General features: G+C 46.7%; 1 protein-coding gene across 2 annotated transcripts in view; it reads left to right on the forward strand.

Annotated features, from left to right (window-relative positions):
* The window catches only part of AP3B2 (adaptor related protein complex 3 subunit beta 2), a 352,683-nt gene that overhangs the window by 292,314 nt on the left and 41,452 nt on the right, over nt 1–18,917 (forward strand). For both annotated transcript variants that reach the window (XM_078684977.1, XM_078684978.1), the window contains one exon: nt 18,047–18,131. In XM_078684977.1, coding sequence (XP_078541103.1) covers nt 18,047–18,131 — 85 coding nt within the window. The remainder of the gene's footprint in view (nt 1–18,046; nt 18,132–18,917) is intronic.

The following is an 18,917-nucleotide window of genomic DNA, read 5'->3' on the forward strand; positions in this document are numbered from 1 at the left end:
TTATCTTGTGTTTTTAATATACATTTTTAAACAACAATAAATGAATAATATTTTGTTATATATTTTGCCGTTATTAGTTTAGTACACTGTAGTATCTGTTATTATCCTTTGTGTTGTGCCTGCCATCCTTCAGGGTCAGAGTGCCTAGGAATTTGTTATATTAAAAAAGGTCCGTGGGCATACAATAGAGGGTCTAGAGCTGACATCCTTAGCCTTTGGAGTACAAGCAGAAGAGCTATCCGCCAGTATTGAAGAATTTGCGTAACTTTTCAAAGGCATTGGCAGTCTAAGAGGGAAAGAGGTGAAGCTACACATCGACCATACTACTCAGCTGGTACTCCTGCGACACCGGCGCGTCATGTTTCATTTCCGGCCAAAAGTCGAGGAATAGCGGAAGAAGCTGTAACATGCCGGCATAATTGAAAAGGTGACTGGCCCTACCTCGTGGGTCTCACCAATCATAATAGCCAAGAAGCAGAAGCAGCCCGGCGAAGTCCGCACCTGTGTGGACATGCAACTTCCCAGTGTCGCCTCTGAACCCTACTATAGATTGTACCCTTGGGGAGCTCAGTGGAGCAACGTGGTTCTCAAAAGTCGACCTTCGCTCAGGATATCATCTGCTACCACTCCACCTGGAATCAAGATATATTACTACCTTCTCCACTCACGTTGGCGTATTCAGTGCCACTGAAGTCTTCTAGAACACAATCCAGGAAATGCTCAGGTGCCTGCCAGGAGTCATCCGTGTCAGAGACGACATTATGATATATGCCGTGTCAATGAGGGAACATCATGAAGACCTCTGTGGAGTTCTCCGCAGAATCAAGGACTCAAGGCTAAACTCTACATTTGAAGAAATGTGAATTTATGAAAGGGCAAATCAGTTTCTTCAGGTATACTTTCTCGGCAGAGGGAGTGGCGGTGGACCCAGAGAAAGTGAGGAATGTACAAGAAGCCCCAGGCCAACCAACATATCAGAAGTACAGAGCTTCCTAGGTATGGTGAATTAGTGCAGAAGGTTCATTCCAGACCCCCTGGGCCTCACACAACCTCTTCGTCAACTCACCAAAACAAATGCAATATGGACCTGGGGTGTGGAACAAGAAGATTCTTTTTGGAGGTTCTACTTCCATCCAGGTAGCACAGAACGACAGACAGAGTGCGGGAAACTTGAATACTTGAATTATGCAAGCATACTCGTTGGCAGATTTCACTTAATAAATTACAGGGACCACTAGGCGACACAGATTGAAAGTGCTAATTGGAAGTTACAGACAATTTGAGCTACACAACATAAGCGGAGACCTTTGTAATAAGACATAGAAACATATACTCGACTATTACACTACCGGGACAGAAGAAGAACCAGCAGTAAGGTCACTGATATTGTTTTATTGTGGATTAAGAAAGCCCTGAAGAAGTTGTGGGTTAATCCTGACACGATGAAACACGTGTTGGCTAAAGCTAAAGACTTAATGTAGAAAGAAAATAAGGATACACAACAACCTATATAGCTTGTATTTGTATTATAACAACCCAATGTATGGTATTTTTTACTGAAAGTGTGTGCTCACGGCAATGGTTGAATAATGTGTGGATTCTGCAGCAGTTCCTATGTGGGGAGTTTAAGGGTGATTACCCCCTCCCTTTGGTACAAAAGGGGGTGGTGATGGACGGAGCATCTGAACCAATCAAACACTCACACCCAGTCAAAAGATCTGGGTTTGATCCATCACTGTTCTTTAGCCCACTCTGCCACCCCAGTTCAGACATGGCTGTATGCAAATCAGTCTGACCCTGTGCCTCATGGGAACAGTCCAGCCCGAACTGCCAAGCCATGCCTTCCCTGGACCGGAAACAAGCTTCCGAGGACCGGTTTCTGGCATTCCAGCCGTCTTCAGCCCGGCTTCCTTGAATCCAGTGGCAAAGTGAGCAAGGGACTCACGTCTGAGCATACCCTGCCACACTTATGGCGGCCAAAGCGGTACAAAAGGGGGTGGTGATGGACGGAGCATCTGAACCAATCAAACACTCACACCCAGTCAAAAGATCTGGGTTTGATCCATCACCGTTCTTTAGCCCACTCTGCCACCCCAGTTCAGACATGGCTATATGCAAATCAGTCTGACCCTGTGCCTCATGGGAACAGTGCAGCCCGAACTGCCAAGCCATGCCTTCCCTGGACCGGAAACAAGCTTCCGAGGACCGGTTTCTGGCATTCCAGCTGTCTTCAGCCCGGCTTGCTTGAATCCAGTGGCAAAGTGAGCAAGGGACTCACGTCTGAGCATACCCTGCCACACTTATGGCGGCCAAAGAGGTATAAAAGGGGGTGGTGATGGACGGAGCATCTGAACCAATCAAACACTCACACCCAGTCAAAAGATCTGGGTTTGATCCATCACCGTTCTTTAGCCCACTCTGCCACCCCAGTTCAGACATGGCTATATGCAAATCAGTCTGACCCTGTGCCTCATGCGAACAGTCCAGCCCGAACTGCCAAGCCATGCCTTCCCTGGACCGGAAACAAGCTTCCGAGGAACGGTTTCTGCCATTCCAGCCGTCTTCAGCCCGGCTTGCTTCAATCCAGTGGCAAAGTGAGCAAGGGACTCACGTCTGAGCATACCCTGCCACACTTATGGCGGCCAAAGCGGTACAAAAGGGGGTGGTGATGGACGGAGCATCTGAACCAATCAAACACTCACACCCAGTCAAAAGATCTGGGTTTGATCCATCACCATTCTTTAGCCCACTCTGCCACCCCAGTTCAGACATGGCTATATGCAAATCAGTCTGACCCTGTGCCTCATGGGAACAGTACAGCCCGAACTGCCAGGCCATGCCTTCCCTGGACCAGAAACAAGCTTCCGAGGACCGGTATCTGCCATTCTAGCCGTCTTCAGCCCGGCTTGCTTGAATCCAGTGGCAAAGTGAGCAAGGGACTCACGTCTGAGCATACCCTGCCACACTTATGGCGGCCAAAGCGGTACAAAAGGGGCTGGTGATGGACGGAGCATCTGAACCAATCAAACACTCACACCCAGTCAAAAGATCTGGGTTTGATCCATCACCATTCATTAGCCCACGCTGCCACCCCAGTTCAGACATGGCTATATGCAAATCAGTCTGACCCTGTGCCTCATGGGAACAGTCCAGCCCGAACTGCCAAGCCATGCCTTCCCTGGACCGGAAACAAGCTTCGGAGGACCGGTTTCTGGCATTCCAGCCATCTTCAGCCCAGCTTGCTTGAATCCAGTGGCAAAGTGAGCAAGGGACTCACGTCTGAGCATACCCTGCCACACTTATGGTGGCCAAAGCGGTACAAAAGGGGGTGGTGATGGACGGAGCATCTGAACCAATCAAACACTCACACCCAGTCAAAAGATCTGGGTTTGATCCATCACCGTTCTTTAGCCCACTCTGCCACCCCAGTTCAGACATGGCTATATGCAAATCAGTCTGACCCTGTGCCTCATGGGAACAGTGCAGCCCGAACTGCCAAGCCATGCCTTCCCTGGACCGGAAACAAGCTTCCGAGGACCGGTTTCTGGCATTCCAGCTGTCTTCAGCCCGGCTTGCTTGAATCCAGTGGCAAAGTGAGCAAGGGACTCACGTCTGAGCATACCCTGCCACACTTATGGCGGCCAAAGAGGTATAAAAGGGGGTGGTGATGGACGGAGCATCTGAACCAATCAAACACTCACACCCAGTCAAAAGATCTGGGTTTGATCCATCACCGTTCTTTAGCCCACTCTGCCACCCCAGTTCAGACATGGCTATATGCAAATCAGTCTGACCCTGTGCCTCATGGGAACAGTCCAGCCCGAACTGCCAAGCCATGCCTTCCCTGGACCGGAAACAAGCTTCCGAGGAACGGTTTCTGCCATTCCAGCCGTCTTCAGCCCGGCTTGCTTCAATCCAGTGGCAAAGTGAGCAAGGGACTCACGTCTGAGCATACCCTGCCACACTTATGGCGGCCAAAGCGGTACAAAAGGGGGTGGTGATGGACGGAGCATCTGAACCAATCAAACACTCACACCCAGTCAAAAGATCTGGGTTTGATCCATCACCATTCTTTAGCCCACTCTGCCACCCCAGTTCAGACATGGCTATATGCAAATCAGTCTGACCCTGTGCCTCATGGGAACAGTACAGCCCGAACTGCCAGGCCATGCCTTCCCTGGACCAGAAACAAGCTTCCGAGGACCGGTATCTGCCATTCTAGCCGTCTTCAGCCCGGCTTGCTTGAATCCAGTGGCAAAGTGAGCAAGGGACTCACGTCTGAGCATACCCTGCCACACTTATGGCGGCCAAAGCGGTACAAAAGGGGCTGGTGATGGACGGAGCATCTGAACCAATCAAACACTCACACCCAGTCAAAAGATCTGGGTTTGATCCATCACCATTCATTAGCCCACGCTGCCACCCCAGTTCAGACATGGCTATATGCAAATCAGTCTGACCCTGTGCCTCATGGGAACAGTCCAGCCCGAACTGCCAAGCCATGCCTTCCCTGGACCGGAAACAAGCTTCGGAGGACCGGTTTCTGGCATTCCAGCCATCTTCAGCCCAGCTTGCTTGAATCCAGTGGCAAAGTGAGCAAGGGACTCACGTCTGAGCATACCCTGCCACACTTATGGTGGCCAAAGCGGTACAAAAGGGGGTGGTGATGGACAGAGCATCTGAACCAATCAAACACTCACACCCAGTCAAAAGATCTGGGTTTGATCCATCACCGTTCTCTAGCCCACTCTGCCACCCCAGTTCAGACATGGCTATATGCAAATCAGTCTGACCCTGTGCCTCATGGGAACAGTCCAGCCCGAACTGCCAAGCCATGCCTTCCCTGGACCGGAAACAAGCTTCCGAGGACCGGTTTCTGGCATTCTTTGAGCACCACAAAACTTGAATATCTAGAAATACACAGACACGAAAAGTGCGCGCCTTTTCAGTCACTCAACTTCAAATTCACCCCCTCAGACTCATGTGCGTTTTGGAGGACCAAAGACTAACAGCCTGTCAACTAACTCAACTCTGTCATACTTCGATCCTCAGAAATCAACAAACGTCGCAGTGGATGCCAGCCAAAAGGGAGTCAGAGCTGTCCTAGCTCAGCAACAGCGACATGGAGCCTGGGTCCCTGTCGCATAATGCAAGCCAGTCACTTACAGAAATAGAACAATGCTACTCACAAATCGAGCAAGAAGCTAATGCTATATACTGGGCCTGCAGACATTTTCGCTTATATATGTATAGACACCCTTTTGTAGTCACAATGGACCACAAACCCGTGGTGTCCCTGCTCCAAGGGTCAGCGTCCAAGCCGCCACTTTGCATAGAAAAGTGGATGCTTCAGTTACAAGAGTGTGACTGACATTTTTAATACAGGATACGAACAACCAATACAGCTGACTACTTCTCCTGCCATCCCAGCGCTGCAATCCTCAAGGAAGCAGAAGAGACAGAAGAGTACATCCGGTATATCACTGAGAGGTCCAGGCCACTCATGTTGTTGTTCACTGCTCTCTAGGAGGCCACCAAGTATGACAAGTGTCTGCAAATGACTATAGCTGCAGTCCAGTTTGGTGAGAGGAAGACGGTGAATGCTGACCTGTCACAGGGGACCCCAGAGGCAAAGAGAGTCCTAGAATCTCTGATCATTGTTCGCCAGGAGCTCATATCGGCCGTCAGTGGATGCCTACTCAGAGGTCCTTGCCTAATGATTCCCACTAGCCTTTCCAGCCAAGCCGTGCAGCTAGCCCAGCCCACCATGGCTCCCAAGGATTAGTCAAGACCAAAAACAGGCTTCGCATGAAGGTCTGGTTGCCAGGCATGGATGAAATGGTGGAGGCAGCGGTAAGGTCATGCCAATGGTGCCAAGTAGCTCATTCCCCACAATACAATGAACCGGTTGTACAGAAGAGGGTTCCCAGCAGCCATGGGAGTGCACCAACCTAGATTTTGACCGTCTATTGGATTGGAGAAATGCTCTAGTTATGATAGATGATTATACCAAATACCCAGAGATCGAACTAGTCAGATACCAAACGGCCTCCGAAGTCATTGCTAAGATAGAAAAGATGATTCCACCTATGGTCTCATGAGAGAAGTGCGGACATACATTGGACCACCTTCTCAGGGCCAAGAATTTGCAGATTACTTCTAATCCTGGGGCATCCAGTACCGTAAAAAAACACTGCCCTGGCCCTGCCAGTGATGAGGTGGAGTGCTTCATGTGCACCTTGAACAAGGTGATCAGCATAGCACATGCTGGCCAACAATCGATGTAAAGGGCGATTTATGGATTCCTTCGTGAGCATTGGCTGATGCTGCACTCAACCACTGGCCAAGCCCCAGGGCATGAAAGCATAGGGCATATTGTTACTGATACCATCCCATACCATCCAGAATGGACTCCAAGCCTGACTGATGATGAAAGGGGTCACAACTGGAAGATAACAGCCAAACTAGCTTGTGGCGTGCTAGCACCAAGCGAAGGGCTCGGCCTTCCGACATCCAGTCTGGAAACTTTGTGTTTGTTGAGAACAGATTCCGCAGTAGCAAGTTCCGGTTGCCCTATGAACACCAACCATGGTTTGTGGTGGGACACCAAGGAACCATGATAATATGCTGACTCATCCAAGACTCATCCACAGACGCAGATCCTTTGCCAGAGACCTATGCATGGGCATCATCTTTGCCATCGCACCTGATCCAAACAAAAGTCCTTCAGGGCTCGGCTGAGATATGGCCAAGCCCCGTACCATTGGAGGGTTCTCAAAGCAGCAGTTCGGTGCAGGAGTCATCTACAGCTAGATCATCAGGACGTAGTGATCACCTGAGGTATCATTTGCAAGACAACCCTGTGCCTTCCACCCGCCTGAAGAACTTTCTAATCTGATGACTCTGTGAAACTGTGAGCTGTCCATACAGGCAGAAGACTGTGACCTGAGGAGTGGTAACATTATATGTCTTGGGTGTGAAATGTTAATATTTTTCTAAAACAAAGTTTAGTCCTGCGCTCCATGTGCAAGATAATAAAAGCGCAAGGGGGTTGCTGTGTGGGCAGTCACTCTCCAACATACCAACTAAAAGTGTCTCCATGTCCTTTGTACAATTCCTGGAGTTTAGGCCTATTTACCTCCGAGACTTTTTCTGCATTAGGATTAAATCTAGGGAGATGAAATGGAAGCCCGTTGCTTCCCTTTTGTCGGATGACTATCTTAACATAGCAGCAGTTGAGGGGGACCAAACCTTTGAGAACACCACTTTAAAAACATCAACCAGAGGGCTATCTTCGAGTTTGGTTCTTCATCTATAGTTGTGTGTTTCTTCAGTTAGGCTTCAGGTTCGACCAATATACAAAACTTGCTTTTTGATGACATATCTCGATTTGAGGTCCCATAGAAGATGAAAAGGAGACCTAGACAAGAAGATCCATCAGTACTTTGACTGTGGTCAGTATTTATTTATGTAAATGGACAATGTGTCTGTATACTAGCGTAAAATAATTTGCATGTCCTTATTTCTATCTCCTTACTAACTGATATGCTGTAACGCAATTGAATTACATTGTTAGAATTTTTCTTTCCTCTTCATTATGTTCCTTTAACTTTGGAAATTAAATAAATTAAAACAGGGTCTCAGTGGCACCACCCTTAAGCCTATTATTGAGGAGGTCACAGATGGACCCCCTCAAAGGGAACATTAAGGGGTTGTACTAGAAGGTTGCATGACCACTATCAAACACTGACACCCCTGATCATGTTATTGAGGATGTATGACATTACAACACATGCTTTTACCACGCATGCCTTTACAACGCTGTTTTTACAACGCATGCCTTTACAACGCATAGTGCTTTGGGGCGCTGGATAGTGAATAGTTTAATTTACTATTCCAACTCCAGTCCCCGTGGATAGTAGGGAAGGTGTTGGATAGTAAATTAAACCTATTCCCTATCCTAGAGCGCCCCCCAGCACAATGCTTTGTAATGGTTTGCGTTGTAAAAGTTGCGTCGTAAAGGCACTGCGTGGTAAAAGTTGCGTTGTAAAGGATGTTTCCCTGTTATGGATGATGGTACTGCAATTTAAAAAAAAACAAATGGACATCAATCCTCTCATAAAATTACTGCTGGGCATAGTAGTAACAAGTTAATGTATCCAGTTCATCTAAGCTGTCCTCAATATGTCCTAAGGAAACAAAAGGACCAATCCACTCTGGTAATAGATTTAACCCATGTGACAGGTTTATATCTCTAACCATTCCCAGTGTTGAAGTAAGCAGAGACCGATTTTGGCAATACCTTCAAGAGTGTGTGCAATTTATGTATGGCATAAATGGAGAGAACACTCTCTGACAGTGGAGCAAATTTACTATAACTGAATACCAGAAACTTACACATGCAGGTGGCTTTATGAATTGGGCAAAAGCAATTGTGTCAAGCACCAATGGTATATGTAGTAGAAGTAATGTATTCTCCATAGCAAACAATACATCTAGATTTGTATAGGGTGGCTAATCCCCCATGAGGGTATCCAGGCCCTGAGAGTGCTGCTGCAAGAGGCTCAGTTGAACAGCAAGGTCTGGAGTCCTTTTCTGAGTTCAACCAGAGGTTATGAGGTCCATAGGTTAAGAGGTAGGTCATTTTAGGACTTTGCAGTGAGGTAAGAGAATGAGCATCCTCCACTGATGCTGCGGCAGATGCAGGGGGTATGGGCAAGGCAGAGGGAGGAGGAGCACAGGTGTCTGGAGGGAAGGTGGAAGTTCATTTGGTGGTTGATGTACACTGGTCCCTGGTTGTGGAGTGCTTTGAAGGTGTGAAACAGAATCTTGAACTGGTATCTCTTCTGAATGGGGAGCTGGTGCTGCTTCTTGAAGTGGGGGTTGATGTGGGTTCATTTTGTGAGGTCGAGGAGGAGTTTGGATACAATGTTCAGTCCGTGTGATCTGACGATGTTGGCAAAGGGTGTCACGTAGGTGCTGAACAGGGTAGGGCTGAGGGATGAGCCTTGAGGGGCGCCACACATGGTGTTCTTGGGTTCCGAGGTGAAGGGAGTAAGGTTTTTCTGGTGAGGAAGGGTGTGATAAACCTGAGTACATCTCCTTGGGTTCCAATGTTGTGCAGCCTTTTAATCAGGGTGTGGTGTGATACTGTGTCACACTGCTGAGAGGTCGAGGAGGTTGAGTGCTGTCGTATTTTCTTGGTCGCTAAGGGGTCTGATGTCTGTGGCTGCAATCAGGACAGTTTTGGTGCTGTGGTTGGGGTAGTAACCATTTTTCAGGGAAGGCGAGTGTGGGAAGGATAGTGGTGAGCTTACTACTGATCGTCTCACTCCAGAAGTTGAAGATGTGGTATGGGCAGGGTTCCATAGGTGTTCCTGAGTGGACTGGCTGTAGTGTCTTCTGTGGTGAGCTGTTCCCAGGTGTTGAGCAGGTAGTCATGATCCTCGATCATGGGGTCAAGATGGCTGAGGATGTTGATGGGTTGGGGTTGCGAAATTTCTGTAGATGGTGGCGATCTAATCATGGAAGAAGTCCACTAAGGAGTTGTGGAGTACCAGTGAAGGGATGATGACATTTTCGGTTTCTTTGGGCTGGAGAACTCTATGATAACTCTATGGCTGTTGTTGGAGCCTGCTGCGATGCTGTCTGCCAGGGTGCTTCTTTTTGTCTTTTTCAGGAGTTGGTGGTATTGTATGAGAGCTATTTTAGCAAATAGTTCTATTTTCAGCCCATAGTGTCAAAAAGCTCCATTGCTAATTATTAAATGTACTACCTTTGTTGTAGAAATGTATAGAGAAATAAAAAGAATAAATCTTTCAAACAGTACTCATTCTAGTTTAGTGTATTTAAAAAAATATATTTTTAACAATTCAGTTTCTTCTTGTTTTACAACTTTTATGGTTTTCACTAGGAAAAATCCCTATGAAATATATACTGTATCAGCTTTGTGGGTTATTCAGCATCAACGGGACCACGCACCAACTTCACTGACAATATAACAGAATTAGTTGTACCACTCCTTCAGCACTAGCAATTACATTCTACTCCGAGACCTGAAATTCCACCTGGAAGACCACGTTGATCCAACCTCAAAAGCACTTCACGCTGACCCCACCTCAAAAACACTCACTGAACACCTTTGAAGCCTGGGCCTCATGCACTGAGTAATAAAGGGGCCTACCCTGGTCGCCAGTCACCTCCTCAACCCTAATTTCACCACCTAGGACAACATCCTGGTTGACAAGCCCACACCAGTCTCCTGGACATACCAGGCCATTGTCAAGTTTAGCATCACCATCCCAGGCCAACACACTTGGGCCACCACTAGACCAGACCACCGTACCTGGAACTGAATCAATGACAAGGACTGGACCACTTCTCCCAACAATCTGAACATAACAGCTGCCTCTCCAAATTCATCAAGAATTTTTACAAATGGATCACCTCCTGCACCAACTACCTTGCTAACCTCAAACACACCAAGAGAACAAGATCTATACCCCAGACCATCTGGTACACAGAGGAACTCAGAATGATGAAATGCCACTGCAAACATGGAGCGCAGATGGAGAATGAGCTAGGACAAAGCAGTCAGGAACCCTGAGACGCTTTCACCACATGATATGGACCAAAACACATGCTGCTCTAGCAGACCGCGTCAATGCTATCACCAACAGAAGAAAATAAGTATTTGTGAAGAATTTCACCTCCTTCTCAATCAGCCCTTTGCATGAATTCTGCAACAATTTCTCTCAATTCTTCAGGAACAAAATCACTGCCATTTACAGCAACTGCAACTTCCAACCAGACATGACAGACCACACCAAATGCCTCTTGATCTTATCCAGAGACCCGGTGCTAACCACATTGGCCCATCATCACCCCAAGTCACCATCAAGTCCATTTCCTCAGGAGGCCCCATCGGACCCCCTACCATGTTTACTCCAGAGAACTGCAACCCATCAGCGCATGTTCATTCCCATCCTGAATGCCTCCACCTTTTTACTGACCTCAGATTCCTCGAAAACCACACCTGTCCTTCCATTCCTGAAGAAACCCTACGCAGACCCTTCAGCGCTTGCAAACTACAAACCACTCTCCATTCTACCGTTCCCGGCCAAGGTCATAGAAAAAATCATCCATAAATGTCTCAACAAATGCTTCGACGACCACTAACTCCTCGACACCATTCAGTCTGTTTTCAGACCCAACCACAACACAGAAACTGCCCTCATCGCCTCCACAGATGGCATCCACATGACTCTGAATGGTGGAGACACAGCACCGCTCCGCCTCTTGGACCTCTCTGCAGCGATCAACAAAGTCTCCACCCCCTCTTCCAACCCCTACAGCACATCAGAATCCAAGGACATACACTCCTATGGATCTACTCCTTCCTGACTGGAAACACCCAGTCAGCCTGGCACCATACACCTTGAACGTACGTGACTTTGTCTGCAGAGGATTAAACCTTGTGCGTCGATGGGAGAGGTGAAGTGGACCTCCTGTAGAGTGTACTCATAAATTATTCATATGTGTGTTGACGTCTTAGTAATATTGATTGGGAATAACCCACCCCGGGCATGGAACTAGGTGAAAGGTTTAGTCCATAAAAGATAACAGTCCTTATAAGGCGTTATGTCCATATAAGGCAGACTGTCCATATTTGGAGTTATGTCCTTATAAGGCTCGTTCATATGAAATGACGGGGAGACGATGTAGGGTAAGTGAACAATGTTCCCTAGACCTATATCAGGGTACCGATATGAAATATAACAGTGCACCATGCTGCAAAGTTATAATAAAGTGTTATAAGCATTTTCGTTACCTTATATGGCCATCCTGTGAATGATGTCAATATAGGTCTCAGACCCATAGCTGACATAATCAAACATTGTTGGCGATTGCTGGATATGCAGTGCCAGTACTTGGTAAAGAGAACTGGTTTTCCCTTCCCTGAATAGCCCCTTTAGAACACATCCGTGTCATTAAGCCGCACAATGTATCGTTTTTGAATATGTGCACTGAGCATGAAGTCTACAGCACATGTGCGTGAATGTGGTGCTTGCACGTGCTTGAGGTATGATGAGCACTATTAAAGCCAGTCGAGAACTTTAAAAAAAAACTTGTTTCGATCTGTTCGCACCTGATGAAAGGCAGCAGGACAGCAGAGTGGGAAATAAACATTTATAAGTGGGTGGGTGTTGCTCATAGCTTTCAAGTTATGTATTAACAGAAGCAACGAAGAGCACTGTATTTCTTTTGCTGAGGCGCTACCTGTTAAGTTGAGGTGAGCAGTTGGTAAGATGAAAAATGGTCTTCATCGGCTGTGCTAAAAACTCCTTTTAAGCAGCCATCTCGTTTCCTCAAGCGTTTATTTGCCCTGCTGTGCATTGATTGAACTGTGAATGACATTTCTTTATTTTTCCTGCATTCTGCCTGTGGCTGGATTATTCCTGCAACTTCCTTGTGGTGCTCCTTCTTCCGTGTGGCCCCTCCGGATAGAACTTTCTTCGACTCTACACATAAAGAGACAATATCACCAAATGCCGTATGCTTTGCTTGGCCAGTGGATGGACGGGAGTAAAAACAAACCAAATTAACCCGTTGGCCTGTGCTGGGGGGTGCGCACAGCGCCCCGGTGCTCGTGACGAGCTGAGCTCGTCACGGCCACACCCGTTCCTTCAGAACGTTCAGCACAGCGGGGGAATTAGCCCCGCGTACTAGCGTTCGGACCGTTATGACGAGCTCAGCTCGTCATGAGCACACGGCCACCGTGGCTCATGACGAGCTCAGCACGTCATGAGCGTCCAACGGGTTAAACAAGTGTAAACAGGAGCTCACTGTATGGGCTGAAATTTAGTGGGATGAGGAATCTTAAGTAGTGCAGAAGGTTGAGCATTTGCCCTTAAATTCATGCAGACGTTTAGAAATGTAACCATGCAAACTCAACTTTACTCTCAAATGTCTTGGAAGCTAATGAAATTGATCCACGAGCACTGCAGCTGCCACCCTGCATGCCGCTGCTCACTCCTGCAGGCAAAACGCTGTGGAAGTGAACATTTAAAACAAGCGAAAGCACGGCGGGTTGTCGGAAATCGTAACCTGACCCACGAAGAATGATGCTGCCGCACTGTGCGCCGCTGTTCGCTCCCGAGAGCAAAACGCTGTAGGAGTGAACATTAGAAAACAGGTGCGAAATGCACCCACTATTAGCCATGTGCGTGCTTTCATTTTTGAAAGACACACGCAAAAGCCAATACAATGTGTGCGAGGAGTCAGACCCACACAGATAAAGTCAGAGTAGCCACAGCGGAGCGCATGCGTGCTGGCTCAGGCTCGACCTAAAAAAACATTTCTGTTCATTAAATTTAATATGGACACAACTCACCCCAATAGGCATCTTGGCGCTTCCAACCGACACAAGCAGAAGCAAATTCAGTCAGTATAAGCATGTTTGCAGCAATTTCCCAAATTTATAATAATCAGTACAAAACCAAACATGAAGAGGTTAGTTGTTTCAATAAACCAGAGCCAAATAGGAAAAGGCTCTGCCACCGCATGTAGTCAGACGAATATGGGGTACACTCAACAATGCTTTGTCTATAGACCTTAGATTTCTGGTAGGTATATAGCGTTTACGTTTCTGCCTAAGATATCTGAAGCCTTTACCCCTTACAGAGTAGTAGGTGATGCAACAGATTTAAAGTGCTTCTATATCGTGAACCAGGCTCAGCGGCTTCTGAGAGGTTTACTTCCTTTTTGAACATTTGCAGAAAAGTAATAAAACATCTAAGTGCAGATACTTCAGGGGAGGACTTAATTGCTAGTAAGGTAATTAGGCCATATCACTAACTTGCATGCAGTTGCAGAACAGATATGAGCTGCGACTGTGTGCGTACAGCGCATATACTTGGTACCTCTATGAGTTAGTGCATGAGCTGCCGACAGCACAGATTGGAAACACGGCGTGGTGATTGCTGCTTCGTGATTTATGTACTCCAGTATCTGGAGAGAATGCAATAAAAACGATTGTGTAATTCATGTGCCCTGAATGACGTATTTGCAAAGTGGAAGTACTTGGTAACTCTACGAGTTAGTGCATAAGCTCCAAATAGCACAGATTGGAAACACGGCGTGGTTGTTGCTGCTCTGTGCTTTAAGTGCTGCAGTGTCTGGAAGTAATGCACTAGAAACAACTGTGTAATCCATGTACCCTCGATGAACAGTACATATACTGGGTAACTCTACGAGTTAGTGCATAAGCTCCAGATAGCACAGACTAGAAACATGGCGTGGTGGTTGGTGCTCTGTGGACTGCAGTGTCTGTAGGTAATACACTAGAAACGACTATGTAATTAACGTGATCTCAATGAGGTATATGTACAGTGCATATACTTGGTAACTCTACGAGCTAGTGCATGAGCTGCAGATAGCACAGACGAGAAACATGACGTGGTGGTTGCTTCTCTGTGCTTTAAGTGCTGCAGTGTCTGTAGGTAATGCACTAAAAACGATGTGTAATCTATGTACCCTCAATGACTTATTTGCACAGTGCATATTCTGGGTAACTCTGCGAGTTAGTGCATAAGCTCCAGATAGCACAGATTGGAAATACAGCATGTTGGTTGCTGCTCTATGCTTTATGGACTGCCGTGTCTGTAGGTAATTGACTAGAAACAACTGTGTAATTCACATGACCTCATTGAGGCATATGTACAGTGCATATACTTGGTAGCTCTACGTGTTAGTGCATAAGCTCCAGATAGCACCAATTGGAAACATGGCGTGGTGGTTGGTGATCTGTGCTTTATGGACTACAGTGTCTGTAGGTAATGCACTAGAAACAACTGTGTAATTCACAAGACCTCATTGAGGCATATGTACAGTGCATATACTTGGTAACTCTACGAGTTAGTGCATAAGCTCCAGATAGCACAGATTGGAAACATGGCGTGGTGGTTGGTGATCTGTGCTTTATGGACTGCAGTGCCTGTAGGTAATGCACTAAAAAAGACTGTATAATTCACGTGACCTCATTGAGGTATAATCAAACAATCACAGGGGATTGATTCAGTTAAGGTAATCAGAGGCTGGAATCAAGGTAAATTGTGACAAGTAAAGATTGCCTCTGACACCATAGATTACGCACTTACTTTTATGCAATGTCCTAATTTATTGACATTGTAAGCAAATTCTACTTTTGCGTTTTCTTCAAAAATTTTCAATGGTACACAATTGGGTGTTAGCACATTACTTATAATCATCTCCTTTGATAGAAAAACATTCAACATGTATCAAAACAATTATAACGCTAAATTCATTACATAGACATTTTAACATTACTATACAGAGCATTAAACAATACTCAACATATATACAAATATAAAGGGACTTGTTGTCCTAGTGTTTTATTTGCTCCTAAAAGCACCAAATCTTTCGGATTTACTAGTCTTCCAAATTGGCTAATGGAAGAGAGAAGAGATCTACTTGAGATCAATAGATTTACTGTCTTTGGGTATGGGTACTTTTCCACAAAGAAACAATCAATGTAGTCCTATATTTCCGGTTTGAGACAGAAACCGGAAATATTATTGCAAAAGTGAACGCAACTGCCATCTGTTTCCAATTAACGCTACAGCGAGACATGCTGTAAACAAAAGTAAACAAGAGTGTGCGCGATAATTGGAAACAGATGGCGCAGCAGCTTGCTCCCGCAAGGTGGATGCTGTACAAGCATGAGTACTCATTGGAAACAGTGCAGTATATGCACGAGTTTTCCAAAAAAGTACAGACCAATTCCAATAGGTCATCTCCTAAGCAGCGCTTGCGCGCTGCCTAGGCTCAACCTAATAATATGAGAGGATGTCTTAAAGTATGCTTTATTCCACCTTCACATTCTCCTCAAATGAGGAGAAAGCATTCAACATTCCAGTCCTTTATGGTGGAGTGTACCAACAAAGGAGAGGGGTACAAGAAATATACCAACAGTAATAAAAAAGATGAATAATACAAGAAACATCAGCTTAAAATGAACTTTCTTTAAGTATCTGGGGATCTGGAACGCCGTTCTCCCCGAGCTGGCCTGGTCCCTCAACGTGGCCCCCTTGGTTAAGAAGGCTAAGGAGGACCTCCTCAAATGGAAAGCGCTGCCTCTGAACCCCCTAGGGAGGGTGGCTCTGTTTAAAATGATGATCCTCCCCAGGTTCCTTTACGTCCAGCAGAACACCCCCTTCTGATTTTCCAGGGTCTGGTTTAGGTAACTGGACAGTCTATTCACTAAGTTTCTCTGGAGAGGAGGACAGGCCCGGGTGGCTCTGTCTGTTTGTCAGATTCCCTCTTATGACGGCGGCATGGGGATGACACACCTATATCTGTATTTTCTGGCGGTACACCTATTAGTGGTACATGATTGGTTTTGTGGGGGCTGGTCGGATCCAGCCTATAGGCTTGAATTGAGCGAACTGGGGATTACGGACGTCCAAGCCATGCTGTATGGGGACCCCATTACGAACCAACTACCTGAGGTGACGCGCTCAGTGTTGCTGGCATGGTGGCCCTCGCTCCGAAACACGGGGTGGTCGGGGAAACTAACCCAGTGTACTCCCCTTTGGCAGGGGGTTTGGCTTCGGGAAGTCAGTGGGTTGAGGGGATTTAAAATTTGGGATCTTATCCAATTGGGGGACGTGTGGGTGAGGGGTCAGATGTTGTCCTTCCAAGAACTCCAAATTTTTTACTCCCTACACTCCTCCGAGCTCTATAAATATCTGCAGTTGAGACATGCCCTCCTCAAGCACATCGCGGGAGACACAAGGCTCCCCGAATACAGCCCTACTGAGGCTAAGACGCTAATGGGCGACTTGGGCAAGGGGGGGTCTCCCGAATTTACTGCACCCTAGTTAATAACACTCCCACATCGCTAGACAAGTTGCTGGACCAATGGGTGGGCCCCCTTGACGATGTAGACTAGCGCGATGCCCTTATGGCCCCCAGAATAGTCACTGTCTCTGCCAAACTCAAGCTGATTCAATTATATTATTTACACGCTGCGTACCTCACCCCCCTGCACCTGCAGCGAGCGGGTTTGCGCTCAGATGCGTCGTGTGCAAGATGTAAGCATGCCCGGCCTATTTCATCCATATGGTTTGGCTATGCCACCGCTTGGGACAGTTCTGGGGACCCGTTGAGGATGAGTTAACAAAGGTATTGGGCTGGGAAGTTCCTCACGACCCACGTCACTCCTTGCTGGGGATCACTGACGGGCTGGATGGGTCCAGGAATGATAAGTTGTTCTATAACACAGCTATGATGATGGCCCGGCGGGACATTGCGACGGCCTGGATAAACCCTGATCAACCCTACCCTGGAGAAGTGGCGAAGAGGGGTGGACTGGTGTGCGACCCAAGAGAAAGCCTTGTATACAGCTGAGGGGCGTGCCAGGAAATATCGCAGAGTGTGGGGGAAATGGCTGGGGGCTGTGGAAGGTCCTGACTGACCGGACTCCAGCCTTCGCTCAGTATTTTTATGGGGATCGTGATTGGGGGGTATAGTGATGATGTGAATTAACTTATATCTGTGATTTCCGTGCTTTAGCTGATTTGTTTCTATGTTTTTAAAATCAATAAAATTTGCTTATCAAAAAAAATAAATGAACTTTACATATTGAACTAATATTCAAGATTATAGCACTAACCTTCTCTGGAAGCATGAGCAGTATAAATAACCAAAATTGTTTCTAAAATCACCATGTAAGTCCTGTAATAGACTATCCTCGAAGCTATGAAGCGTACTCCGACTTAATTGTTATTTTATCATTGTAGAGAACTCAAAAACATCATCCAGATGTGCAGTGCTATCCTCTGCAAAGTTTCAGGAAAGTCTATAAGCATAAAATGACTTGAGAGGCAGGGTGCATGCCACAGTTATAGTATTGATAAGGCTTTATTTGAGATTTTGAGCAATACTTTGTGGAAGTTCTACCGATGAGAAGCAGAAGTAATCACCTATGTTATCTCAGACTAATGAATTGTCCCTTTTCTTTTAGAATCCTTGGCATGTGGGGAAAGTGCCACTGCCATTATGGGTATCGACTTCTGCGACTCTACCCAGGCTGCTAACTTCCAGCTCTGGTATGTTGTGATCTCTGCTTCTCAGTGACCTAAGAAACATTGTTTTATGTGTTGTAAATTGTCAACATCCAATGGTGGCAGAATCCTTGTAGTACACGTTTATAACAGTGTGAAATAGTTTAAGCAGAAGTGTGTCAATGCTCATAATAGGGCATACCATAGGTCCCTGAACTCTCGTTAGTGCAGTAGGTCAACACCTCTACCAAATAGAGGTTTGCTTAGAAGTGGTCCAACACTGGATACAACTGTGAAGAGTTGCGAGGCTCCTGGGAGCTGCCTCTCAACTCATCGGACCACTAAATGCTCAGATCTACGGATGAGTAGGGAGGGTCGCAGCGTTTCCTGCGCCATCCTCAGAGAGTGTAGGGGCGGCTATCCCAGCTCTGTACTTACAAGTAGCAAAGAGAGTGCGGCACAGATGTTAGGTCACCTGCTGCTCTACTACATCTAGTGTTCCACAGGGGCGAACAGCCACTGCCCCCTTTTGTTTTTTATTTGATGAAACTTCTTCACCCTTGGGCATCGTGAGCTGAGGGCACACACTAAGCCATTCTCTTGTACACCAGAAGAGGGTAGTGGCACTTACTTCCCCGGCTGTGGGCAAGGTGGAGGTGATAAATATAGCATGCTTGGTAGTTAGAAATCCACCCAGCTCTTGGGCAATGTAAGGGGCATAAATGTACCCCGTACCCTTGTGCAAAGCGGGTAGTGAAGTCTGCCTTCTTTCCCGGGGGAGGAGTTGATCTGTCACCCTACCTCTCCTATGCCCTGCAAAGTTGGAGGAGG

The sequence above is a fragment of the Lissotriton helveticus genome, chromosome 3_2 (assembly GCF_964261635.1).
Source record: "Lissotriton helveticus chromosome 3_2, aLisHel1.1, whole genome shotgun sequence".
NCBI lineage: Eukaryota > Metazoa > Chordata > Amphibia > Caudata > Salamandridae > Lissotriton > Lissotriton helveticus.